The sequence below is a fragment of the Mastacembelus armatus genome, chromosome 24 (genome assembly GCF_900324485.2).
Source record: "Mastacembelus armatus chromosome 24, fMasArm1.2, whole genome shotgun sequence".
NCBI lineage: Eukaryota > Metazoa > Chordata > Actinopteri > Synbranchiformes > Mastacembelidae > Mastacembelus > Mastacembelus armatus.
The window spans coordinates 6,540,849-6,568,306 of NC_046656.1; the positions used below are offsets into that span (position 1 = coordinate 6,540,849).

Sequence of the window (27,458 nt, forward strand, 5' to 3'; positions counted from 1 at the left end):
CTGTAAAATATAGAATAGAATTTAAAATCCTTCTTCTCACATACAAATCCCTTCATGATCAAGCTCCTTCATACCTTATAGACCTCATAGTACCATATTATCCCAATAGACCACTTCGCTCTCAGAGTGCAGGTCTACTTGTGGTTCCCAGAGTTCTCAAAAGCAGAATGGGAGGCAGAGCCTTTAGCTATCAAGCTCCTCTCCTGTGGAACCAGCTCCCAGCCTGGGTTCAGGAGGCAGACACTCTCTGTACTTTTAAGGCTAGACTTAAAACCTTCCTCTTTGACAAAGCATATAGTTAGGGCTGACTTCAGGCAACCCTGAACCATCCCTTAGTTAGTTATGCTGCTATAGGCCTAGACTGCCCGAGGACCATCGGTGCACTGAGCTCCCCTACCCTAACGCCTAATGTTGTGTATTTGTCATGAAAGTATCAGGAACAGCTGTGTAGAACAAAACAAAAGGTTTCCACAACAGTGAGTATTTACTAGCATTTCTACAATGAACAGTATAGAAATGTGCACTTAAGAGAGGAAAAGTTTAGCTTGTGATATTATTGTCCATGTATTACATGAAAGCTCACATTTTAGTGACTCTACTATATATAATTTGTATTTTGCTGCATATATATGAAAATTAAGAAAAACCTTCCACAGAGTGAGACACAGAATGAGAAGCACATGTGCCCCTAAATGGTGTTGAATTCCAGAAATAGTTACCCTGGCTCCCGGCTGAAAAACATAACAGTGTAACACAGCAAGTAAATATAAGTTTCCATGGGCTGGATGAGCCCCTGAAAATCACTGTGATCATGCATGCAGAGCCAACGTGAAGAAATGCTCACAGTGATTAAAGGCTTTGGTTGGGGCTTGATTATCACTCCATGAATAATTCTGGTGAATTCACCGGCCAAGGGTGGAGACAGAGATTAGCCATCATTAGTTTAAATAGTTTTTTATCTGATTTAATTAAATATAAAGTTTATTTATTCCCATTTATGGTTGCTTCATAAGATTTATCACTGTAGTGATTAAATACATCTGTCACAAGGTTGGTGTGGTGGGTGAAGGGATGAGCGTAGGACCCAAGTGCAGGACAGACAAAGTTCTTTATTTCGCCTGAACTCAGCAGGCACAGGCAACAAAATAGTCCTAAAACAAACCCTCTCTTCCCGTACATACATGAACAGAACATTAATGCTCCAACCAAGAACAAAGGAAACGAGGGGGTAGAAATAGACGAGGAATAAATCCTAATCTAACCCAGGTGAAACTACCACAACATAGGCATAAGCAGGAAACTAGCCAAAATAAAAGGCCAAACCGGAACTAAATCTCAATCCATGACAGTACCTCCCCTTAAGGACTGGCTCCCAGACGGTCCAAAAGTCTAAATAAAAGTCCAGGGTGGGAGGGTGCGGAGCAGGTTCAAAACTGGGGTCCTTCCCCAAGATACCCCACTTGGCAAAATAGGCCCCTTCGTGGCTTTAACAGGGAAGAGTCCAGGGTTTCTCCGAAGCTCGACCCTTAGGGCAACCATAAGTCCAGGGCCATTCAGGAGGACGGCCCCTTGGGCAGGCGTAGGTCTGGGACCATTCAGGAAGACGGCCCCTTAGACGAAAGAGGAATAGGTGCATCTCTGGCTCCGCACCACTAACCACGCTGGACTTTGGCTCCGCAATGCTGGACTGAGGGGCTGGAACCAGATGCTGGACCTCGGAAACCCATCGCTGAGACTTAGCGACAGGGACTCTGGCTAAGTAGTGCTGAGGGACTCTGGCTGGGCAGTCAGCTGGGCACTCTAGCTGTTGGTACTGGCACCTTAACATCTGGACACATTATATGGTATGAGGTAAATAAAAATTCACCGAAAACATCTTCAGTAAATTTTCTGCCTCTTCCTGAACCCAGATTTCAAAATATGTATGTATGTACCCTTTGTGTGAATGAGGCAGCACATTCAAGGCCGGAGTCTAACAGTGTGTTGGGGTTGGGGTGTTGTTATTTAACAAGTCTGGGATTTATATGGTCTTTAAAAATGTGCAAGGCAACTGAAGGTGAAAGCTGTCCAGGGTGGAGTTATACTCTGCCTGTTGCATAACTGTACATTACAGAAGGCTCTAGTACATTTACAATATGCTGTCTGTTGTTAGTGCTGCAGCTTGAAACGCCTGCTCCTCTGATTCATTTCCATTGCTCAGGCCTCTTGCCAGAAAATGATACTGAGCCATCACATGCTGATTTCCCACATGTTCTGAATCTGGTGAGGTTAATAATGAGTAACATTGTATCCAATAAGATTATGTTCACATTGGTGGTCAGGTCACCCAGAGAAACAGTGAACAGTATTCCTACTCTTGCTTTTTCCACTTTTTCTTTCTCTAATTTCTCCAGACTTCATGAGAGAGTGAGACCACATCTGCTGCTAATGTCACGCTAGTACTGAATGTTCAGCATCTAGAAAACCAATCACTGCAAATAAATGTGGGGCAAAGTTCAACAGAATGAAAAATGAAATACATTTTTACTCCATCGAGATCAGGTTCACATACAGGCAGGGGCCCAGCTGCTGGCCATGCTCTGGTTAAAGGCAAATTTGGGTTAAGTTGTTTACATGAACATTTGACTTTTTGCACTGGAATTTGCACTGCCTTCATTGAAACTTGTCCTCCACCACACTGTTCTCATCATGTCATGAGTTTCACTTGTGACCATTTACAAAAACATTTTCATTCTACAAGCTGTTTTAATAGAAGTGTGGTGTTTTAATGTTATTCTTCAGTGTTGTTGCATTCCATGCCACTAGAGGGCACCAGGCAATCGGTGGGTGGGTTGAGTTACTGGTGTGTGTTTGCACTGAACTAAGGAGAATCCGAAGAAGGCTAAGTCCCAACTCAAGCCTCTCCCTCCTCTGTAAGATCAGTTCGATAGATTCCATATTTTTCAGACTGCGTTGCTCAAACCTGTGTTAAAATCCTGGGCTATGACAATAGCAATGATCCAACCCACTTTAATGCTGCATCAGTAGATTATTTTGGTCACCTGGGGGCCAGTGAAAAATGTTGGCAAATAGCTGCCTATTCATACATAAAGAAGACATGAACATTTGTTTAGAGTTATGGTCCATAAAACCAAAACAATGAACTGAAAAAAGCTAAAAACAACACTGAGATGTGGGCAAGAGGATGTTGAAATGATTCTGTTGTGTTTGTCACTATGAGAAGAGACTATCAACATAAGCTTAAAGCCAACATACCAGGACAAGAGCAGAGCCTAACTCAACTATAATTAGGGAATAAGTTTGTTAATATTTAATTGTTTTTTGGAAAAAGACTCACTGTTGGTTGGATGTGAGACATGATGCTGATCTCCACTGTGAAAGAGTACTACTTCAAGTGAGCTCGATTCCTCCTTTGCCACTGAACCTAACCAAACGTTAAGGATCCTACATTACATCAACTGTTATCGGGCTCTTGTTTAAACTCACTACTGTAGATAACACACTTTACTATGCCACTTTGTGAAGCATTATGTTCAAAGTAAAGTTAGGTTTTCTTTAAATCCAAGAAATTAACAACTAAGAGCTTCCATGTATCTTTAAATTATGGCTGTCTCACGCTGCAAGATGTAGCCTCAAAAGTTTTTTAAATAATTTTTTCCATTGGTCATCTGACTGGGTTCTTTGTTTTAAGATGGACACAGTTCAGATTCATATTTACTCTGCTCCAGAGACCAAGCAGTGTCCTTTCCAAAGCCGTGGTGTTCTGGAAAGAATCAGCCAAACCCTGCTCTTTGGAAAATAGTTTTTTATGTGTGCGTGTGTAAATCAACACAGCACTTACTGCTGATTATTCCACTAAGCAACTTCAGTGTGATGACTCTGTCTGTGGTGTGCCTTGTTGCAAATGCATCATGGAGAGTTTGTGGTCTCCCAAAAGAACCAAGCAAAAAACTGTGTGACATGTGAGGGTTCAGTGGCCCCTGGTTGTAGGAAGAACTGCACCCTGCACTACCACGAGAGAACATCCATACATGAAACAGAATGATGCTGGCACTGCAGCAGGCTGCTGTCGTACTGAATTTATGACTTGGAATATTAGTGGTGTTTTTTATTAAAATGAATAATATCATTGTCACTGCAATTAAATAGCTTCCATAGAGACACAAACAACATTACTGCCAAAGGGGATGTGTGGACAAAGTCATGCTTTCCTCTCAAATCATCAGCCAATAAAATTCATGTCCAAGTACTGCATGTTGGCAAGACTGTAAGAATCAGGTACCTCAGTGAGGAAGGGACAATTTCCCTGGCCTTGGATATGTTGACTAACAAGCATTGAAAAATTATTGTCACTTTTTGTTTAACAAGAGCTGGCACACACATTCAGCTAAAGATTCAAGGCCACTTAGCAGCTGACAGGGTGGAACCTCGGTGGCTAAAAATACTCAACAGGTCACACTCTTAGTGTTTCAACAGGTTTATTTAACATGCCACATTATTACAAAGAACACCCAGAGTAATGATATATTATATAGCAAGATGGAAGTGCTTTTCACCGTGATACATGGAAAATAATGGTACACAGGAATTAACAGGAACGGTAATTGTTTCAGCTCTGAGTAGATGTTAAACTTTTGTCCTTCTAACAGTGAATATTATGCTTAGTTTTAAACATGTTACATTGCAGCTCTCTAAACCTCGAAGCATTCTTTGTGTAACTACAAAATATTGCTTGTTTATATTGCCAGAGACAGAGGCAACAAACCTAATCAGAAAAATGTGTCCAATGAACGTCTTGAAAGCAGATGTTCATTATTTAGTACTGAAGGAGTAGTTCTTCCAAATTTTTTCTGGGAATAGGGAATATAGGTTTTATTTGGTAATTTAAAAATCCTGAATCCATTGATTCTCACAGGCTTTTGTCCAGCGTCCTCAGCAAAAGGGAGAAAGGTCTGATGTGATGATGTAGTATTTCATAGAAAACACAACAGACCTTTTAATGTACTGTAATTACAAAATAACAATGTCGATGGTAATCAGCATAAGAAAACAGTAATAACTCCCACAGTCACTGGTGGTCATGCTAATATCTAAATGTAGATAAGCCTGGCTTTCTTTCTTATTTTTTATACACGCTTTTTGACATTGGATTCTCATCCTGGTTGCCAGTAGCCTCGATTCCCAGGAAATGTTTCCAAAAGGGAAGAAACTCCTCAAAATGATATTTTAGATTAACTTTTTTGATTCCAAGGTCAAGAGAATCCCTTGTGACAAAATGTGCTTTTTGTCTTCATTATATCTGAAGTGGAAAATTAATCATTTCTGTACAAAATAAGGAAAGTGCTTTGAGAAAGTCATTTGTCATTTTTCTGTGGTTTTTCTTCCTGTGAGTAAAACGGAAGGATAACCAAAAAAAAAATCAACTCGTGACGTCAAATAATCTCGTCTGACCACATTACCAATTAATCACTGTTGTTCTTTTTAGTACAGCACATCTAAAGCATGAATTACAGACACAACTTAATCACACTCATTTTGAGTCCTCACACGCCCTTGTCCATGCAGACTAAGCCAGCGTTCACTGACACACAGTGAGGCCAGACAGAAGCAGCGGGGTCACAGATGACGCCAAGGGCCTGTCAGTAATGCTTTCGCACAAGGGACTTTCTCCTCTGGCTGCTTTTACTTTTATGCTGTTAGCATCCAAGTCAAATACTACTCACCATCCATGGCATTGCTACAGAGCACAGGGAACATGGAAATTTGTGAAAACTCAAACTTGCCAATGTTTGATGATTACGAGTTCCATCAGGCTTAAACCCTGGAAATTCACTTTGATTCATGCAAACTGTATGAGCCATCTGGTTGTATCTGTATTTTGTGTTATTCTGAATTGGGATCACTAGATGTCAGTCTTTGTAATTGGGTGCAGTCACCATATAGGGAAGAACTTTGACACAGGGGTCAAGGATCGCAGGTGGTCAGTAGCCAACAGTTTTCCATCGCCTCATTATGTTGTGTATATATGATGAAGCTGTTGGGATTTATGAAAAGCTGTACATGGACGTTATGGATTCAATGGACTTGCTTACACAAAAACAATGGAAAGTGTGTGATAGAGAAATAAATATACTCATTTTACAGCAGACACATGACATTTTGGGATGTCATTTCATTTCTAAATTTAGTAATGTAGAGCATGTCAATCACTTGCTAACAACCCCTCAGCGGCTTTGAGTTTAGGCTTAGCTGCTACACAAACTGTTCAGACCTTCCAAAGAAAATATTGTTTTGGTCTCAGGACATTATACATGAACCTTAAAGTCACAGCCTACTCTTCATGCCACCCACATACCAGCAATATCTCTGCCAGTATTAGCGTATGTGTTGCATGTGTTTTTTTTTTTAAAAGCAGTGCATCTTGAGTGTGTCAGGGAAAGTCTGAGACAGGACTGTCCTACTGCAGATCCAGTTAGATTTCTCAGACTTTGTAGCAACACTGAAAGAGATACAGTGATATCATGGCAACAATTTCCATAGCAACCATGAGCTATACTGTATGACTATCAGATCATGACGTTAAAAGATTATCACAACCAGTATGAATCATCAAATGTCACGCAATTCACAGACATCCCAGTAATGCTCATTCAGATGTCATACTTTTCATATTTTTGATCTTTCAACACTATTTGTGACATTTAAACATGGGACTCACCAAGGACCTACAGTCTACTGCGTTTTGTTTAATTCTGAATTATTCTAGTGAGGATTTCAGTGAGTCAGTACAGTGACTTGTAGAAAGAATCCACATCAGTCACTACATTCATTTTACTATTAAATTCACTGTTCACAATTCACTATTTACAACTATTCTCCAACTAAAATCAATACATGTTAGTGACTAATTGTATTAATCAATTTATATATATATATATATATATATATATATATATATATATATATATATATATATCCACAGTCTTTGGCCTACAGATCCATTTTGATTCTTGTAAGACCAAAGTCTCCTAAAAGCCTCCTAAAAGGTTATTTTTACATTTAGATGTTGAAAGTGAAAACATCTCAGCACTTTGGCAGACTGATGACTTTGGCAAAGGGTCAGACATTTTTGAATTAATTAATTATATTTCTGTGCTTGTTAAGGAACAGGGCCTGTTCTTGGGCTGCTATGATTAGTGCCTCTGTGCTGTCTTTCAGTCCAGCCTTTTCCAGCCACTGGTAGGACTTTTCGATATCAGCCACCTCTTCTATCTGTCAGTGGTACATACCGTGCAGGGGTTTGTCCTGCCATGATGGCTCTTGGGTAAGAAGTACAGCAAGCTGTCCATAGCTATACAACATCAATAGGAGTCTAAGTACAAAGTATTCTGACTTTCAGTGACTGTGTAGAGCAGCAGAAAAACACAGCTCTGCCAAACCTTCTCTGGCTTCCATAAAGAGCAACAATAATCCAGCTAAACTAAACTTGAATATACAGACTATGCAGACTATGAATATAATAGATGTTGTTTTGGAACGTTAAATCTCATCATCAATCAGGTCTATAGTTCAATAGTTCATAAATGAATGGTAGCAACAACAACACTGCTGCTGTGTTGTGTCCCTGAAAGCTGTTACACAAGTTTTCCACTTTGTTATGCCCACTGAAAGTTACTGCCTCCACCCTTGAACCTGGCACAGTGTTTTTGTAGGAATACACCCATTTAATCAGCCTGTAACACAAACTGTGCCAGAAAAGAAAAAAACTAAATGTTTTCACATTGTTGTCTCACACTCTTAATATTATTAGTATAACTTGGCACTAAAGATATAATGATAATAATTTTCTATTATTATACATGCTATTCTCCACACATTACAAGATCAATTGCCAAAGCAATATAACTTATAACTGCAAACTACCAACAAGCTACATAAGAAGTATTGACAAAAAAGTGGCAATGATTTGTAGTAAATGACAAGTCTATAAATTCTTAATTTTCGCTATGTTTCACAGCCTTCACAAGACTTTCATAATACCATTAAAGTCTGTCCAGCTGGAAAGTGACTGTTTGATACATGAGGTTTGTAGAGAGCCCTTGCTGTGTGGGAAGACCAGGTCAAACTTGCAAATACAATGAGCGTAATCAAAGACTAATGGGAATTACTGACCAGTTCAAGCCCACCAAAACATACATTCTCAACATGAAACTTATGAGTTACTGTTCTACAGTATGCCCTTAGGGAGACTGTTGTGAGGCTAAAAAATTCAGAGGGGTCAGTTCCCATTCAGAAACATAAATTTAGTCTCTTACCATCCTTAGACACAGTATTGTACAGTATCCATTTATGAAATATGTACATAGACACACATAATACACAGTAAACGCTTGTGTATGTGTGTGTGTGTGCGTGTACAGAATGTGTGGGAATATATTCCCTGCTTGACAACAAGACCTGCTGCATGAAAATGATGTTTTGCAGTCATGAAAAATTCACAAATTTCAAGACCTTTAATCTGCAGAGTGACTCTTTGGGTCCTCAGGATATCCTTGCAGTATGTATGCACGTAGCCTACCACTGCACAAAACACTGAAGGGTTAAGGGTAACACAAATAGCCATTCTGTGTAGTAAGAGCCAGTTTATTTTAAAAGGATGTGGTGGGAAGCTGGTGGGTTAGTGCTAACCTCAACCAACATTTGGCTATAGGTGGTGTACGCCCTTGATAGAACACCATTCCATCACAGGGCCGACACACAGAAAGAGAAAACCTTTTTCACAACACAAATCTTGCATTTGTAGTCACTGCATTTAGGTACGTTAATCATATATCTTCACTGCAGAAATCCGAAAACGCAGAGACATCACCAGACCCCGTCACAGTAATCCACACATGCAGTTTACAATGCAGTGGACCATTATACAGGACATTTTGCATGTGTTCATTCATGTTTTCTCTTCTAAATAAATGGTCTGAATAATCTGGGTAAACAGGACAGTTGTTTAGATCTCATCTAGATATCTATTGACGTGTTGCCGAGGTAGACGCTGCCATAATGCACAAAAATACAATACACAGTTAGTGTGTAAGATTTTTGTCCTATATGTCGTGGGTCTGTAATTCTCTTGATTTGCAAATGTTCAGTCTCGTGTTTTTCCAGCAGCAAGAAGAAACAATCAGCTACTTAAATGTTATCAATGACATTTGATAACATTGTCCGGGTTGACCTAGAGTTCAAAAGGAGCATAAAGAGCCAAGAACTGAATGTGTGTGTGCGCACACACGTCTCTGCATGCACCAGTGCTTGTTGAACATGGAAAGACCTGTGTAAAATGAAAAATGAATGTGTGTGTGAGAGAGACGCTGGCACATACACACATTTTACAATGGTCCGGGGTGATTGTTCTTCTTTCTGGGATTGCAGGACGTTCAAAATATTTCTGTCAGTGTGCCAAGGTGGCCTCCTAGGGGTCAAGACTTATTTACCACTGAAGCAGAATGAACAGAATAGGGGTGTTCCTGTCCATCTCAACATGCTTCCATCTGTCACCGGGCAGCCATATTCCAGGTGGGACTGAGAACAGTGAGGAGGGAAGCTAAGCGGAAACTCTGGTGTTTTTGTAAGAGGCACAGCAGAGCCTGAATTTATGGCACTGAAAACACAATAAGACAGATTTTCCTCACAATCAATCTGTCATGACCAGCACTTTAGGGAAACAATAAAAAAACACAAAGCTACTGTCCTGATGTTTATTTGTATTTTTTAAAAACATTTTGTTGGCAAAGAACAAAGAATTAAAAAGTTATATCTGAATTCTTTTACAAAAAAATGAATAAGCCTTAGAATAATTTATGTAAAAAAAAACTTGTTTTTATTCTTATTAAAGACTGAAGGTTTTGCATAACAACCACATTAAAATTAAAGCTGGAACAAAACAAAACATACATGTAAGTGGCACTCTATGCCCCTATAAAACTGTGCCAGGTGCCAAGATAAAACCAAAACTAAAAAGCATTAGTAGCTAATGTTAGCAAACACTGGAAAGTAATCATGTTTTATTGTTTATCATTTCTCATGTCTTACTAGGATAAATATTGAATTGTTTTTTTCTTCTTTTAAAAGTTGCACAGATTGCTTTGATGCTAAAACTATAGGTGTGATAATAATTTAACGCAAATATGGCCATTACAAAGGTAATACTGTTTCCATTGAAAATGTTTATAAAGCCACCACATCAAAAATGCACCCTTACATTTTACTACAGGCAACTCAAACATATAGTTTTATCTTCAGTGCCATCTGTGATCACATAGCAGATTTTACAGTGTGCTTAATATTTCTTTATGCTGCACAGAAGAAATTAGTGTATTCAGTTACCTGATTTCTCTGCTCCTGGGATCTGTGCCAATAAATCTGCTGTTTTCCAAGACATAAATTATAAAAAAAAGAAAATAAACTGCAACATCTTGCTGTGACTTCCTGCTTGAATGAAAGGATGATGGGACTGGAGGGTGGAGCAGGGGTCTATGAGAACACATGCATTCATGTGGAAGGTCCTGGGCGCCTCTCGAAACCACTGGCTGCCTTATGTACATGGTCGGAGATTCCAGCAATTAACTGTGGCATGAAGAGAGTAGCTGCAAGATTCCATGCAACAATGAACAATAGGTGATGCTCTGAGTTGGCTTTGTGCAGCCATGAACATCCAGCATCATCTCCCTATGCTTCATCTGTTCTCCAACTAATATTAAAGGACCAACTATATGTTACTATATGTTTTGAAAAAATTAAATTCTAAGTAAATATGTGCTACTTCCAAGTTATTAGTTTGTTTAAAGCTGCGCTAGGAACCCAGATTAATCAGTGATGGCAGTTAGGGGTGCTGTGCGCTAACACACTGCAACAGCATTATACGTGTTTCTCTAATGTCCAATCCCTCCAGCACATAGAGGTTCCCTAACCTCTATGTACTCTTTTAGCTTATTTAGTTTAGTTTTGGTTTATTTTTTGTAGTTTGTGGCATACAAAACTAGCAGGCAGATGGTGGAGCATTTCTTTGCTGAAGAGACTGATATTTCCCACAGGTGTTGGTGGAGACCAAAACAGAGCTGAAAGGAGAGTCAGTATTAGGCTTACATTCATCAGGCCAAAAACATGACTCCAAATGAATTCTGATGCTGCTACCTCTCTGATTTATTTGTTAATAGGCCTCTGTTTGCTTGCATATTAGCTATAACATAGGTGAAAATAATTCCATGTTTGTTTTTGATGGCTTCAAGTGGTGTCAGAAGTTTAATGAAAAGTTCTAGGGTAAAAATTCATACTAATAGTTTTCAGTTTGTTTTGGTGATTCTGAATTAAGTAGACTAATTTCAATGAAGAATACTGCATTTATATTTATCAGATGGCCAGAGACATGACTCCAAATTGTGCTCTCTATCTACTGGAGGTGTAAAGAGGATGTATGCCATACCGATTTTATGAGATGATATATCTTCTTCTTCTCCTTTCGGCTGCTCCCTTCAGGGGTCGCCACAGCAAATCATCTGCCTCCATTTAACCCTATCCTCTGTATCCTCCTCACCCACACCAACTATCCTCATGTCCTCCTTCACTACATCCAAGAACCTCCTCTTTGGTCTTCCTCTAGGCCTCCTTCCTGGCAGCTCTAACCTCAGCATCCTTTTACCAATGTATTCACTGTCCCTCCTCTGAACATGTCCAAACCATCTCAATCTGGCTTCCCTGGCTTTTTCTCCAAAACATCTAACATGAGCTGTCCCTCTGATGTCCTCATTCCTGATCCTATCCATCCTCGTCACTCCCAGAGAGAACCTCAACATCTTCAGCTCTGCTACCTCCAGCTCTGCCTCCTGTCTTTTTCTCAGTGCCACTGTCTCTAAACCAGACAACATTTTGAGATGATACATATATATATATATATATATATATATATATATATAATTCAATTCCCTTCTCACCCCAATGGGTGGTGTGTGTGTATCTTCCTCAATCTCGGGTCCTCTACCAGAGGCCTGGGAGTTTGAGGGTTCTTCGCAGTATCTTAGCTGTTCCTAGCACTGCACTCTTCTGGACTGAGATCTCTGATGTTGTTCCTGGGATCTGTTGGAGCCACTCTCCCAGTTTGGGGGTCACAGCCCCGAGGGTGCCGATTACCACGGGGACCACTGTTGCCTTCACCTTCCACATCTTTTCTAGCTCTTCTTTAAGCCCTTGGTATTTCTCCAGCTTCTCATGTTCCTTCTTTCTGATGTTGCTGTCACTTGGGATTGCTACATCTACCACTACGGCTTTGGACTATGGATCTTGGCTGTTCATATATATATATATATATATATATATTTATATATATATTTATTTATTAATATATCAATATGTTTACATCTTGATGCACTTCCAAAAACTGGTTAAAAATAATTATGTAATGCAGCTCTAAGTTTAAAAAAACTAAAACTACTTGGTTGAAAAATATTGATGGCAAAACAGGCCAAAAGTTTTAAAAGCAACGGTTTATCTGCTTTTAGTTGCATATTATTTAATTTATTATACACCCTTTAAAGTGGATTACAACATTTTCAGCTTGATTTATACAGGAAAACAGAGCCAGATATATCTGTGCAATAATTCTGGCATTTAGCTCAAGATCTCTTTCATAGCCTCTGGTTGAGCTTGTGTTCGAAAGCCAACAATTTTATGCTGATACATTGATGTGATTTGATTCATTTTTCTAATCATGGGAGTGCACTAACAACCTTGCTTTGACTGCTAGTATGATCAAGCTGTTCCCTGACAAACATCAATTTGGTTTCAGTTTATTATTTTGATTCCTTTCAGTTTCATTGTGGTTCATGTACCAAACAGAGTGAATCAGGATAAAAACAAATGTTCAAGACGATAGAATTCAGAAATATTTTGCTTATTTAACCTGAAGGACTTACCACCAAGTAGTCCCAAAGGGGCATTTCCTATCATTGAGGGAGTGGATCTACTCTTCCCTCTTATGTGCCTCAACACAGGACATGATTTACACTGCGAACATTCATCTGTGTGTCTCAGATGGTGAAACACAATATCCTCACAGTGAGTTCCTGAAAGGTTGGCAAAGGTCAGAGAGGGAAATTAAGATGTATCCTTGCCAGAATTTCAAAACCATGACCAGCTGAGACGTTGTTCAGATTATATTAGGTCTCGGTTGCCTGATTTCAAAACACTTTTCTTAAAGGTACAATGTGTAATATTTAGAGTGGTCTATTAGCAGAAATGAAATATAGTTTTCATAAATATGTTATTAGTGTGTGCATAATACCAACTGTTGTATTTTTTTGTCTTAGAATGAGCCTTTTAAATCTACACAGGGAGCGGGTCTCCTTTCAAAGAGGCTGCCATGTTGCACTGCCATGTTTTTACATTAGCCCAGAATGGAAAAACCAAATACTGGCTTTAGACACGAAATTGTGCTTTGTTTTCTTCTCAGTCTACTCTCTTTCTCTATCCCTGTCCCTTCTATCCCCCATGCCTGACTTATCTTGGCATCATCAAAATAAAAAAGATTTATTTAACAAGAGGAGGTGGTTCACCTCTTCGAAAAGCAACACTGTTGGCTTGACAAGGCCTCCAGATCCTTAATACTGTATGCCAAGCAGCTGGACAGGACAGGTTTAAAATCTATATAACATTATATATACAGTATATAACATTTTAAAACATTTAAAAGAAAAAAATAAAGGTGGCAGCCACCATACCCTCCCTCTTGATTTAAAACACAATTTAGTGTATGCTAAGAAGGTGGCAGTCTGCAATCGCACGACTAGATGCTGATAAAACTTTCACATTTTACACACTGCACCTTTAACCTCTTAGTCACCCCGCCCCCTTTTTTTGCAAATGGCCGACAACACGTAGATAAATAAAACTAGCTGTTGTTCTTACATTTTAAGAGTAATATTGACGGCCTTGGTGCCGATTGAAGCAAAAGCGTCCCAGTTTTCTATCGGCGCGCTGTAGAATGTGAAACATGACTCCCCTCCCCCTCTAGCGTCGAGCGCTGCCTGCCCAGTGTTGTCATGGCTACATTTACAGTAGGAGTGGGGGCTGCGTTAAAGCCCACTGTTGCGTCATCTGGCACGACATGCGATATGTTGATTTTTAGGCCTCATCATTGGCTACAAGATGCGTCTGTCACCATTTACGAACAATTTGACTGGCCAATTCTCCTGTCAATCGAAGTTAGACTATGCCCCCTGACTGGGATTTTCTCTGAGGATGTGAATTCTATTGGTTTTACCGTTAGTTACGCTGTGAAACGTAACAACACGTTTGATTGAGGCCTCATGTGATTCACAGAAGCTTGCTATGTCAAACGTTATTGAATAAACGGACAAAACAGCCGTAAAACGAAGCGGTTTACGGCTTATTATGAGGAGGACGATGGATTTATGGATTTACTGTACAATATTACGTCTTTTTGGACTAAAACATGGGTGCACTTTGTTCTATGGATTCTAACGAACAGAACGATATGCGGCACTCCATGTTTGACTACACATATGAAGTTACACGAGAGAAAGGTAAAGAGCGGCGTTTTGTACTGTATGTTTACTGTTGTTAAATATTAAGAAACTGTAGTCGCTGTGATTATTCGATCCTAAATTGCTTTATGCCATTTTAATCGTGAGACTTTAAGGTTTTATTAGACATAAAATGTATTATACTATATCCACATTTTTCGACGATCTTTTTGTGACAAAATAGAAACATACAACTTTTAGAGCGGATCCGCTCCGTGGGTGTTAATAAAGCAGTCCTCCCATATGTTCAGGTGGGATGGTATCTGGTTGTTTTCACATAGCCTTTATGACATTTTTAAAACAGTATGTTTTTCAATACAAGCATATAAGTGCTAGCACAGTTTTCTATGTCACAAGAGTATTAATCATAAACTGCTCAATGTGACAGCAGCAGGAGAAAAAAGTCTTCCTCAATGCCAGTGAAATAATTTCCTGTGATGTCAATGGTGATGCTAAAGGAGATTTCCAGTTTAATATAGCAAAAGAAGTTTTCTCATATTTCTCTTGGTGATAATAACATTGCAGACTACACACCAGGTTACGAGCTGAAATATGGGAATGTAGTTATGCCAAAAAGAGGCTTAAGAAATACAAGTAACAGACAATCTGTTTTAAACCAACAACAGAGTAACAGCTTCAACTTGTGTTGAAGGTATTATAAATGTTTTTAATGGTTCTATTCTCCCAGCTCAGTCTTCGTTTTCCCTTCTTCTTTGTTTGCTCATTGCTGTATTTCTTCTTCTTCTTCTTCTTCTCAAACTACCATGCTTTGCTGTTGACCAGTAAAACTGCCAGTACAACTTCCACCACATACAAGGGATGTCCAGAGTCTTCGTTTATTAGTGGTCATAAGGCGCTTTTGGATCAAACACCTCTAGGGAATCAGATCTAGGAACTACCACACTGGAATGGACCCTAGAACCTCAGACGTTATGGGCCTTTTTTCTGTTCACATTCAGACCACCATTAATGCTGACAGATGGTTGGTATAGCTCTGTTACTTCTGCATAACAGTAAACATCAACATTGGCAAAAACTGTCATGTTTCCATCAAGATCTCTCTGAATTTTCTCTGTCATGTGATGTGGGTATTCCAGACTTGACAAAAGTCCATATGTGAGTTGTTTTTTTTTTTTTCATGTTGAAAACTGTTACAATACTAAAATTAACTTTTAAAAATTCCTTTGCTACATTGGCTTAAGTTATTGTACATAAATGTACATTACTCTGGGTTTCTATTGTTCTGCAATAGTACCTTCTATGTTGTACAAGCTATAAAAACCTAAGAACTATTATAGTTCCTGCAGCGTGGACACAACAAAAGTGGAACTTCCAGCAACAGTCCTAGGAACTATGAAAAAATTCCTGCAATCCAAAAAGTACGTATACATGATAACATACCTGCCAGACATTGAATACTGAAGGGGTTTACCGAGCACAGGCCCAGAGGCCCAAGGGTCAGGGGATCCTGGAGGAGAACTGTGAAAAGACTGATAACCTCTCCACTGGAAACCACTACAAACAGACATTTACTATGCTGCTAGTGAACAAAGTGCTGTGTGAGGCGAGTGTGTTGCATGATTAGCAGCATGTGCTCTTAAAAGTTTCTGTGACTCTTTTTTATTTCCAAATCCTTAATACACGTCACTTACTATATATAGGAGGGAAGATCGTGCTTCAACTCTCCCTTGTTAGTGACTTGTAGTTAGAAAGGGGATGTCATTTCATCAAATGGATTCAAATCCAGAACCATTAGGTTTTACAATCTTTAAGGAGCGTATCCATTTTCAGCAGCAGTTTAGGGAAAGCTCTAAATAAAAATGAGAGTGGAAGCTAATCTGTATTTTTATCCATGTAGTGTCTGGCAATGACACAGTCTACATTTCCCTTTGTGATAGCACCTTCATGCTCAGCTCTTCTGGGTTGTAATGTTCAGTTTGCCTTACACATGCAAAGCCTTGAGGGCATGTTAGCAAACCAATGGCAGATGTGGACAGAAATTGTTTGTGTTCAAACGTCTTATGAGATAGATTTGTTTGATGTGTAGTAAAATACTTCAGTATTGAAAGTAGTAAAATACTTCAGTATTGAAAGTATGTGAGGTGTCTATGCAATGTCCACAGTTACCTCTAATTTCTTGCAACCCAAAGGTTTTTAATGGATTATGTATATTTTGGCCAATATTTTTGCCCCATTAAGCACACTCTTACCATATCATTTCACTATGAGGGTGTGTTTATATAACAACTCACCATTCCCTGGAGGTGATGTGTGGAATGGGAAAGGTTATCTGGGTGGTCATACACCCTGTGTCTGTCCAAGTGTGTTTGTCCAAGCATGACACAGCAGCAGATCACAGCCCGTTCCCCAGGGTTTGGGTGCCACCAGATGAAGGATAAAAGTGTCATGCCTCTGTGTGTGTGTGTGTATGTGTGTGTGTGTGTGTGAGAGAGACTCTGTGTGTGTGTGTGTGTGTGTGTGTGTGTGTGTGTGTGTGTGTGTGTGTGTGTGTGTGTGTGTGTGTGCGTGCGTGCGTGCGTGCGTGCATCGGCGCGTGTGCGCATAGATAAACATGTGATGTTTATGTGACAGAAAATTGTTGATTGCTAAAAGATTCTGTGTGTCACTGACTGCCTCCATTTGCTTCTGCACCAGAATATGTAGATAGGGTTATGAGCAGATGGATAAATGACTGGAAAGTTGAAAAATCAATCAAATGACCATGGGGTGGCCACAAAGACGACAACAACTACAAACCAACCACTGAGAGGCAAATAACTACATACAGATTTAAACCAAGTAGTCATGCAAACCAACTACAGAGATTCAAACCCAATGAAAGTGATGCAAACACAAGTAGACAATAAACAATCAGAAACAGACAAAAGTCAAGCAAAGAGGCAGAAAATAACATCAAAAAGAGACAAATTGATTGCAAAGCAAAACAGCTGGTGTGGCAAATAAAGAGAGAAGTCCCCTGCTGTTTGGGGACACGAAATGATTACAGAGAAGCAAAACTACTGTATAAAAATGCAAACAGGCCAAGGACAAAATGAGTCTACATGTCTTACCCCTAAGTAAGGAGGTTGTGGGGCCCTGCCGTGTGTGTGTGTGTGTGTGTGTGTGTGTGTGCGTGTGTGTGCGTGTGTGTGTGTGTATAACCTCAGTGCACCTTTCTTTCATCCTCATTCAGGACACGGAAACATCTCGCTTTTCCTCTTCGGCTGGTGATAGCACCCTCACACTGCCTGACTGTATCTTAGCGTCATTGGAAGCTGCCATTGAGACCTTACTTTAGGCTGAAGGTTAGGAAAACACTGATCTAACCACGTCAGCAATGTGTTAGGTAGGGAGGGTCAGGTAGATTCACCCTGACAGGAATGTTAGCTTTAGAAACATTTCGTCAGGCCAAAAATCTGTTCTGGAGGCAGAAACAGCCTCAGCGTTTGAGCTGAATGTCAGCGAGCCAAAGTGGAATGTTTTTCTTGTTAAAGTTGCATTACGCGTTTCAACAGAAAAGGAAAAACTGTCATCAGCACTGACAAACATACCCGAATTTCTGAATGTGTGATTCCATATTACGTTCCTGTGTATTTTGTACAGTAAATGCTGATAACTAAAGGCCTTCACAGGTCAATTAAAGTGAACAAGTAACAAGCTTAAGCGGAGATGTGCAATGTTACGAGGATCAAATTAAAAACAAGACCCTGCTGTGGCTGTTGTTAGTGGCACTGACACTAAAGCTTGTAATTCATCACTGTCACTGTGATAGTGATGCCTGGAAAGAACAGGCCATTAATTTACAAGAAACAAAACAGGCTTCTTGCACGTTTTGAACAGTCCCTTCGTAACATAAGTGTGGGCAGTGAAGATAGAAACCAGGGAAAATATTGACTGAATAGCCCGTGCTTATCTCCAAGCAGACTTCATGTTAAGATTACCCACAATTGTGTAGTTGTATTGGAGTGAATCCACGTCGCCCACTGCTAGGTGTCCCGGCAAAGGTCAGAAACGTAAAAGCAAACATTCACTACTGAAATAAAAACACTGCACTGATTATTTTATTTGTCCAGTGTGAACAAAGGATTCCATTCGTTGTAATTCTTGGTCACATCCCCTCCACCCAACTCTAGGTCACCACACTCCTTGCTTGAGGAGGGGAAAAGAAGGCACTAAAATAGAGTCGAGTCTAATGACTTTATGAATTATGGGTGGTGTCCCCCTGGTTCGTAATGCCTGGAATTTGAGTGATGGGTCAGTTCATTTCATTATAGCTAAAACTGATTTACATAATGACTCTATACTAGACTGATACAAATGCTTCATCTCCTGTTTCATGTACTGAGTCATGCTGCGTTACACTGGGAAGGAATCCTTGGATGTGATCACATTCCTTCACATCTACTCAATCCAGACCCCACCTGGAGACTAAGCAGCTCAAAGAATGACGATCTACATATGTACATAAATAGCAGCTTTATGTAATGTAAAGTAGTTCTGGTCATGTTTTGTGTCCAGTAGTTAAAGGAAGTGTGTTCAGCCCTCTTGTTCCTACTTCCTCCTTAAAGTCCAGTCATGTAACCCCCCTGAGGAAAGTGGACGGCACCGCTCTTCCTCTGCAAGTCCTGGTACTCTGAGAGATGATGGTGAATCGTGTAATAATGATGACTGATTTACTGGGCTGAACCTAAACAACTGTAGGAGGTATGCCCACATTCTTAGTGTGTGAGTCAGAGTCTCCCCTGGAAGGTATCTAATCATGTTTCTATTATTAAGAGCATTTTACACTTACAGTTAGAAACTTATAATGTTGACGTGGCTACGATGCTAGAAAACTGCTGTCTATTTGTAGACCCAGCAGAGCAACATCAGCTGTCACATGGAGTGGTGGTTGAAGAGAGCAGTGAGAGTGTACCACGACAGTAAAGATGATGAGCTGAAAGATGCTAAAATGCTGTGTGCGGCTGAAGGAGCTACAGAGTTCACAGAATCATTACCACTGACACATGTCCAGTGTCAATGGTGCCTTCGTGCTTCATTTGAGTATAGTTTGTTGTTGTTTTAATATATTGTTAAATGTGTCCATAAAGGTTGCAACGAATCAAATAAATCAGGAAAACAATACATGTGTGTTTGGGTTATTGTTGTACGTTATCTCAGGAAACTAAGCCATGCATGTGCGTGTGTGTGTCTTTTGAAACTATACCTATGTAAAGGCAAAGTACCCAAAAGGATCCAGGATGACATGTGTGACCAGTAATCCTGCACTTGGACCATAAATAGACAGAAATGGGACATGCCTGGGACCAAGTGTTACAGGTCTCAGAGACAGTGGTTTTATACATTAGAGAACATCTGTTAACACACCACTGACCATGAATCAAATAAAGATTGAGAATGGAAAGGCTGGGGAATCACACCGGACCCCAGGAGGAGGAGATGGACCGGGTGTGATCCCCAGGCACCTTTAAAAAAAAAAAAAAAGGACTCGTGTAGGTCAGACACGAATATGTCCTAAAAAGGGAAAACACTAGTGGTAAACGGACATGGTAATAAGATGAAAGAAGATGGTCTAAGGGGTGAGAACCAACCCTCTGACCAAAGGTATATCCACAGGGAGCTTGAGAAAACACAGTCAGTGTGTCCTGTGGTAACTCACCTTGTCTGTACTGGGTTTTGTGAATAAACACCTCTGCACTTGGAGCCAGCTGCCTCTCTTCTATTTTGTGACCTTACTGAGGAGGACTGCTCTTCATACTTAATGAGCTTGATACAGTTAAAGTTAAGTCCGACTGGAATCCCCAAAAAAGCATCAAGGTCGTCCAGACACGACATTACCTCTTCCAGTAAGGGACGAAGTTCTGCTTTATCATCTCAATCGATAAAGGGAAGGGGTATGCACAGGAGGAGATTGAGGGATTTTGTAAATCCCCCTCTTATTAAAGTCCAGTCTCTGTGTGCGTCCAGTCTGTGTGTGTGTGTGTGTGTGTGTGTGTGTGTGTGTGTGCGCGCGCGCGTGTATGTGTGTTTTGGACAGCGTGGGCGTTGAGCAATCGCTTACACCGCTGGCCAGGACTAAACTTCCTTCCTCTTTGCTCCGACAGGAAAAAAAACTACAGGAGGCTTTTATAAATGGAGCTTATGTCCAGATTACAGCCGCTTTGTCAGCTCCGACTCGTCGAATACAGAGGTTTTCTCTATCTGCAGACTTTATAACATCGACAGCATGATTACTGCCACACGGGCGCTGCTGATCTGTGCGCTTTTCCTCTGCGAGCTGGAGGACACGGTCCTCTGTCAGCGCGGAAATTGCGCCGGGAATCAATGTTTTGCACTTTTCCAGAAGCACACTGACTTTGAAGACGCGCAGAAAAGCTGCAAAGACTCGGAGGGACAGTTGTTGGTGTTCGGCTCGAGCGAAGCAGATAAGATGTTAACGCTTTTGCTAAGCGGAGTCAGCGGCACTTTCTGGCTAGGCAGCAAGACAAGGACAGGAGAAGTTGCGGGACATCTACCAAATTGCCCCTCCATCTCAGTGACGGGAAGCAGCGTGACCCAGCTGTCGAAGCGATGCCGGGACAAGCTGGACGGATTTCTGTGCCAGTATACCTTCGCTGAGCCTTGCAGTCGGTTCCAGGCAGGCGGGGACGCACAAGTGACGTTTATCTCGCACTTGGGTTTCGAGGTGAAAGATGTGGAAGAGTTTCCACCAGGAACTGTTGCTGTAGTGCAAAAGGTTGGCGGTGAATATCCGGACTCTAAACACGTGTGTGTGGAGAGGAAATGGATGCGAGCTCCCTGGAAATGTGAGGTGATGCGCGGCGGCTGCGAGCACACCTGCAGCTCCGCAACAGACACCTGCCTCTGTCCCGCAAAGCAAACTCTCCATCCCAACAACATCACATGCACCAAAGAGCCGTGCGCCGACTGCGAGCACGAGTGCCAACTGGAGGGCGACTCTTATGTGTGCAAGTGCATCAGAGGCTACCGGCAGACGGGCGACAGGAAGAGCTGCGTGGACATCAATGAGTGTGAAGAGCAGGCCCCGTGCACAGGTGAGGGTGAGGAGTGTGTGAACACACAGGGAGGTTTTAAGTGCACGTGTAAAGATGGCTTCGAGGAGGAGGATGAAAAGTGTGTGGACATTAGAATCTGTAAGCACTGTGAGCATATGAAGTGTGAGAAGTCCGGCGGGGTTTACAAGTGTGCGTGCTGGAATGGGTTCAGGGTGTCATCCCAAGATCCCACCAAGTGTGAGCTGTATTGTACTGAGAGGGACTGCCTGGCTAATTGCATCCGTAACCCTGAGAGTGATGACAGGTATCAGTGCTACTGCCCTAAAGGCTACGTCGAAGACGTAAGGAATAACACAACTTTTTGCACTGACATCAATGAATGTGAGATTGAGAAGCAGTGTGATCACACATGTGAAAACCTATTTGGTGGCTACAGATGTTTGTGCGATGAGGGGTTCACCCTGCAAAAGGGCTACATGTGTGTCCCAGATGAGGAGGTGGGGGAGGAATCGGGCTCAAGCCCTCCATACCCCACACAGGCCCCAGTTTACCCAGCTGCAATGCCCCCCTACATTAAGACCGGCAGCGTCTTGGGCATCACCGTGTTCATGATGCTGTGTGCAGCTCTGCTGTATTTCCTGGTCCGACACATATCTAGGCGTTGTGGCAAATTTGAGCTCCCTTCCCTCAAACATCCAGATATAGATATATTCTATCTGCAGCAGGTGACCACAGATACATATAAGAGGTTATCCTTCGACAGACAGTTCTAAAACGACTCACAAAGACTGCGACTGTGATTCCACTGTTGGGACTGGTCTGTAGGTAAAGATCTCTTAAAGCTGCTGTAAATGAAGACGTGTATTTTAAGGCAGATATCAACACTCAGTGTGGTCTGAATGTTAACTGTACTTTATTTACCTTCCCTTATCATTTACTGCGGCTTTGTTTTGATAAGATGGGAAAAAAAAGTTTTCCATCTCAATTAGGCCATTTTTGTGCAGTAACATATATAACAAAGATGCAGTTACATAGGAAAACATCTAACAAAATGGTACTGAAAGTTAGTACGGTCATTTTTGTAATTATAGTGTAAATTCCTCAGATTCCTACTGTAGGATTCTCTTATGAAAGAACTATTTTCCTCACTGTAGACACCAACTAATGATTTACAAACAGGAAAACTAAACTCATCTTGGGCTTTACTTGACATTTTGACATTTTCATTATCCAGACCATAATGTTATATTACACATAGGACTACTGGTTGAACTCCATAATTTATCTGTGAACTGAATACTGTATATTAAACCTATATTGTTTATTTGTTTGACAAAATAGGAGTATTGAAATGAAGCTAGAAAAAGTAAGTGATAATCCCAGAAAACAAATACTGGGATAACTGAATATTTAATGGCTGCTCTTCATGGCATCATTTGTGTATTTTAGGGACCACAAATAAAATGCTTAAGTCCCATAAACTGTCTGTAAAATAACACACATGGCAACTGGATCAAAAACTCACCTTACTATACTGTCCCAGCTAATGCCGATGTGCCTGCTCACTGTGCATTGCTACCACTGGCATTAACATGAGGTTGAATGTTATTGACTTTACTGTATAAAAGACTGGTCAAGACCAGCTAAACATGAATGTAAAACTGTGCTGCTATAGTCTACTTATCTGATGGAAACACGTGCACCTCCTTCTGATATAACTGTATAACAGGCTTATCACAGTCACACTTTATATCGTCTTTTTTTTCTCCACACAAATAAAATTTGGTTGTAAACATTGTAATCCCATTGCTTTCCATCACCTGTTTTGTTTTTGTCTGTATCCCAGTTTATGCCTTGTTTAAATTGCTTTTCTGTTCCTTTTCCTCTGTCAACTTTGCACCCAAACTGCAGAGTTGACCCAGAAAAAGCTCCTTTATATTTACATTTATACAGCTGCACAGTATTATACACAGCTGCCTCCCATTGGTAGACGGAATCATTAGGATAAGCGTGAGAGGAGCTGTAGCAATAAAACACCAGACTGATTCAAAGATAGGAGGTGTCAAGGAATGAAGCTTATAACACAAACTGAACATGCATGTGATTAATAAGGAAAAAAAGCAAACAGGCTTATCTTCAGACTTATGTCCCTTCGTTTCTCTTCCTTTCTATTGTCTCTGTTTCCTTCTTTCGCTTTATAACATGTATGTATTAGGCACAAAGCTGGGTTCAGGCCATAGCCAACAAAGGAAATACAAACAGCCACATTTATTTCTGCATTCCAGTGTTGATTCCTTGTTTTTGAGTTTTTTGGAGTTCATTGTTTTAAGCTTATCTCGTTTAGAGGCACAGTTTGGCTACATTTATATAGAAAAAATGTCTAAAACAGGTGAAATTGTGCTTTTAGAAATGGAGGCTTTTTAACTCTGTCACCTCTCAGAATGTTCAACTGTTTTTAAAGAAAACTGAATGTAAAGACTGACCACAAGACTAAGGAAGACATTTTCGAAGAGTTGGGAGGGGCTACTGTGAAAAAGGGGCGGTGGGCAAATGCCTGTGCGTGCGCGCGGCTGTGGTGCGTACGCGCTTAAAAGTCGTGCGTAATTGGGAATGTGGTCCGTCGTCCCCAGGAGAAATTTGTGCGGCGCGGCTTGCTGATGAAGAAGGACTTCCTTCCTCGACCGGCGCATTATAGTCATGGAGCTGGGAAGTTATAAATGCGAGATAATCCGTTTCTCAAACAAACAAGCCTATGGACTGCTGGGACGCGCAAGACATTAGACGGACACGAAAATGAAGCATGTTAGGGGACTTTATGTCGTGGGGTTGGTTTTCCTGATGGGAAGAGCCGGTGGGATAGAGCCGAATAGCGGATACTGCATTGGGAACCAGTGTTTCACGGTGTTCAATGACCCCAGTAACTTCACAACCGCCCAGAATCAGTGTAGAAATCTAGGTGGTCACTTAATGACAGTGCGCTCTTCTGTATCACATGATATTCTTTTTATTTTATTGGGAAACTTAACGGGGCAGTTCTGGATCGGTTTACATTTACCGAGCGGCTGTCCAGACGCTGTTTCTGGATTGAAAGGCTTCCAGTGGGTGACCAAATATAGTGAAAGTGACTTCTTCAACTGGTCGCCAGGTTTTGACAGCAGCTGCTCTTGTCATCGCTGCGTCTCAGTTTCTCCCAGGAGCGAGTTTAAATGGATCCAGGAGCCGTGCGGTGAACGAGCAGCCGGATTTCTCTGCGAACAGAACTTTACTGACACCTGCAAAAGCCTAGCGGTCGCAAAGGGCGAATCTGTCACCTACATGACTCCGCTCGGGTTTGGGGGCACAGATATGCTGTCCTTGCCCCCTGGAAGCACCGCTGTCCAGATGCCAAGTCAGACTAAATACGTCTGCGTCTCGGGACAGTGGCTGCAGGGGCCCTGGAGCTGCGAGATAAATAACGGTGGGTGTGAGTTCAAATGCACCGTGAGCCCCAAACGTGCCCCCTCCTGCTACTGCCCGCCGGGAAAGACCGTTAACCCTGCAAATAAAGTCACCTGCGACGCGGCCACAGAAGACCCGTGCCTGGCCCTGCGCTGCCAGTACGGCTGCTACAACGACTCAGAATCCTATGCGTGCATGTGTGATCAGGGCTTTAAACTGGCGGAGGACGGCAGATCGTGCGTGGAGATCAACCACTGTGCGGACGAGCGGCAGTGTCCGGGGAAGAACTTCATGTGCATCAACAACGTGGGCAGCTTTCGGTGCGTCTGCAAAGAGGGTTACAAGACGTTAGGCAGACAGTGCGTCGACGAAGACGAGTGTATATCGGCTCCGTGTGAGCACACGTGCACGAACACCCCTGGTGGCTACAAATGCTCGTGTTATTCTGGATATAAAGTGGACCCGAAGTCGCCGAATAAGTGTCAGCTTCATTGCGGGGCAGAGGAATGCCCCGCGGAGTGCGACCCGAATGACGAGTTGGAGTGCTACTGCCCTGATGGTTATGTGTCCGAGGAACGAGGCGACCATACGTTTTGCATAGACATTGATGAATGCCACAGCGAACAATGCGATCAGTTGTGTGAAAACACATTCGGTAGTTATGTGTGCGCATGCCGTCCGGGATATACACTTGTTGGACAATTCAGGTGCGTAAAATCCGAGGATGAGACGCATACAGATGGAAAGACGGCCACAACTCCAACCATCCATCCATCCCCGACTTTACCGCACCCCGACCCAACAAGACAGCCCTCCGGGGTGACGACGGGGGCGCTTATTGGGATAATAGTGTTTACTGTCTTTTTTATTGTGCTGGTGGTTTTCCTGGTGCATCACATCCTCTGTCGCAGAGGGAAGATGGAGAGCACCGGCGCGCTCAAAGCTGCGGAGGGCGAGGCTCACGGTTTGGAGCATGTCAACGCTCATTAGGACGAAACAAGACTTAGAGACAGCACAAGCACGACGTGTGAATGTACAGACCGAGTCTTAAACCCAGAGACAGTTGGGGACATGTTTAGAAGGATTCGCAGGCACAGGACAGGAATGTGGCGATAAGATATCCGGTTACTATAAAGTCACAAGACATCACATCTACACACATAACTACACTTTCATTCACTACATTGGTTATATTTACCACGCACATGCACAGATGCAATGCAATAAACTTGACTAAGAACTTTGTTTTGTAAAGTTTGTGTTGGAACATGATTAAATTATAAAACGGTGAATGAGTCTGTTCTGTCTTTTTGCCTCAAACACAGACTGACTGCGCCACCGTGTGGTGGAGAGAAGCCATTTTATTCAGTGACACATTACTGTGCGTTAAGACTTTTTGACCCCTAGTAGGAAATTTTACAAGCTACTCAGTATTACTGTATACGATCAGCTCTTCTTTATAATACATTAATATTGATTGATGCATAATTATAATCCAACAACTGAACATGCAGTATCCTGGGTACTTCCCTTGTGGTACTTCAGGTTTGCTGATAATACCTTTGTACTTTTACTGAAGTGATACTTCACATGTAGGACGCCTCACTGCAACAGAGGATTCCTGCACTGTGCTAGTTAATCACAAGCTCGGAGGACTTCTTCTTTCTACTGATGCATCAGTTCCCAAGCAGCTGATCAGCAGGGAGCCTGCGTTTAATGCCAAGATGCTCTCAGAGGCTGTGACATAGTTAATGTGGTAGAAAAATTTAAAAGTGATGTATGATAAAATCTAAAGAAGCAGTGGAGTAAAAATACATGGTTTTCCTGTTTGTAGTGGGGTACAAGTATAAAGTAGCAGAAATACGGAACATTTGAAGTAAGGTACAAATACCACAAACTATTTCCACACAGTACTTTAGTGGGAAAATCGTATTCAGTTACTGCTTTGTCGTAGTATTTCAGCAGAAGAATTAGATGTAATATTTGTTGTACAAATAGTGTCAAGTACACTGTCAAGTGTAGTTTTTACGTACTTGTATTTAATTGCATATTTGCAATATATACCACTATAACCTACTCTCGTCCAGTACATTATAGATTTTATAATTTATGTCAAATATAATAACAGTTTTATAAAATATGATGCATTGTTGCACTATACATAGCCTGTACACACAACCTGAAATTCACTATACCATTAAAGATCTAACTCCATAGTACTGGATGAGTACTTTAAATACAACGTGTTGATGTGCTTTTACTGCATTTGGTTATTTTATTCTGAATCTGGACCAGAATTTTCTTTCCACTATCCAATAATGACCTGACATGTCATATAACAACAAATACTCAAACAAATAGGAAGTATCATTAGAAGTACTTGATGTGAGCAGCAGGGCTCCTGGTTAGGGAC

General features: G+C 41.3%; 2 protein-coding genes across 2 annotated transcripts; both read left to right on the top strand.

The window, feature by feature from the left end:
* Positions 1-20,634: 20,634 nt before the first annotated feature.
* Positions 20,635-23,391, top strand: LOC113137250 (thrombomodulin-like). Its single transcript, XM_026318765.2, has one exon. It carries the CDS (start codon positions 20,818-20,820, stop codon positions 22,378-22,380), a length of 1,563 nt encoding a protein of 520 aa, XP_026174550.1. The 5' UTR covers positions 20,635-20,817; the 3' UTR covers positions 22,381-23,391.
* An 813-nt stretch (positions 23,392-24,204) lies between these two features.
* Positions 24,205-26,337, top strand: LOC113137249 (thrombomodulin-like). Its single transcript, XM_026318764.1, has one exon. It carries the CDS (start codon positions 24,401-24,403, stop codon positions 26,033-26,035), a length of 1,635 nt encoding a protein of 544 aa, XP_026174549.1. The 5' UTR covers positions 24,205-24,400; the 3' UTR covers positions 26,036-26,337.
* Positions 26,338-27,458: the final 1,121 nt, after the last annotated feature.

What these genes read in the sequence shown, in the direction of transcription:
- LOC113137249 (XM_026318764.1), top strand. Translation starts at nt 24,401, where the DNA reads ATGAAGCATGTTAGGGGACTTTATGTCGTGGGGTTGGTTTTCCTGATG.
- LOC113137250 (XM_026318765.2), top strand. Translation starts at nt 20,818, where the DNA reads ATGATTACTGCCACACGGGCGCTGCTGATCTGTGCGCTTTTCCTCTGC.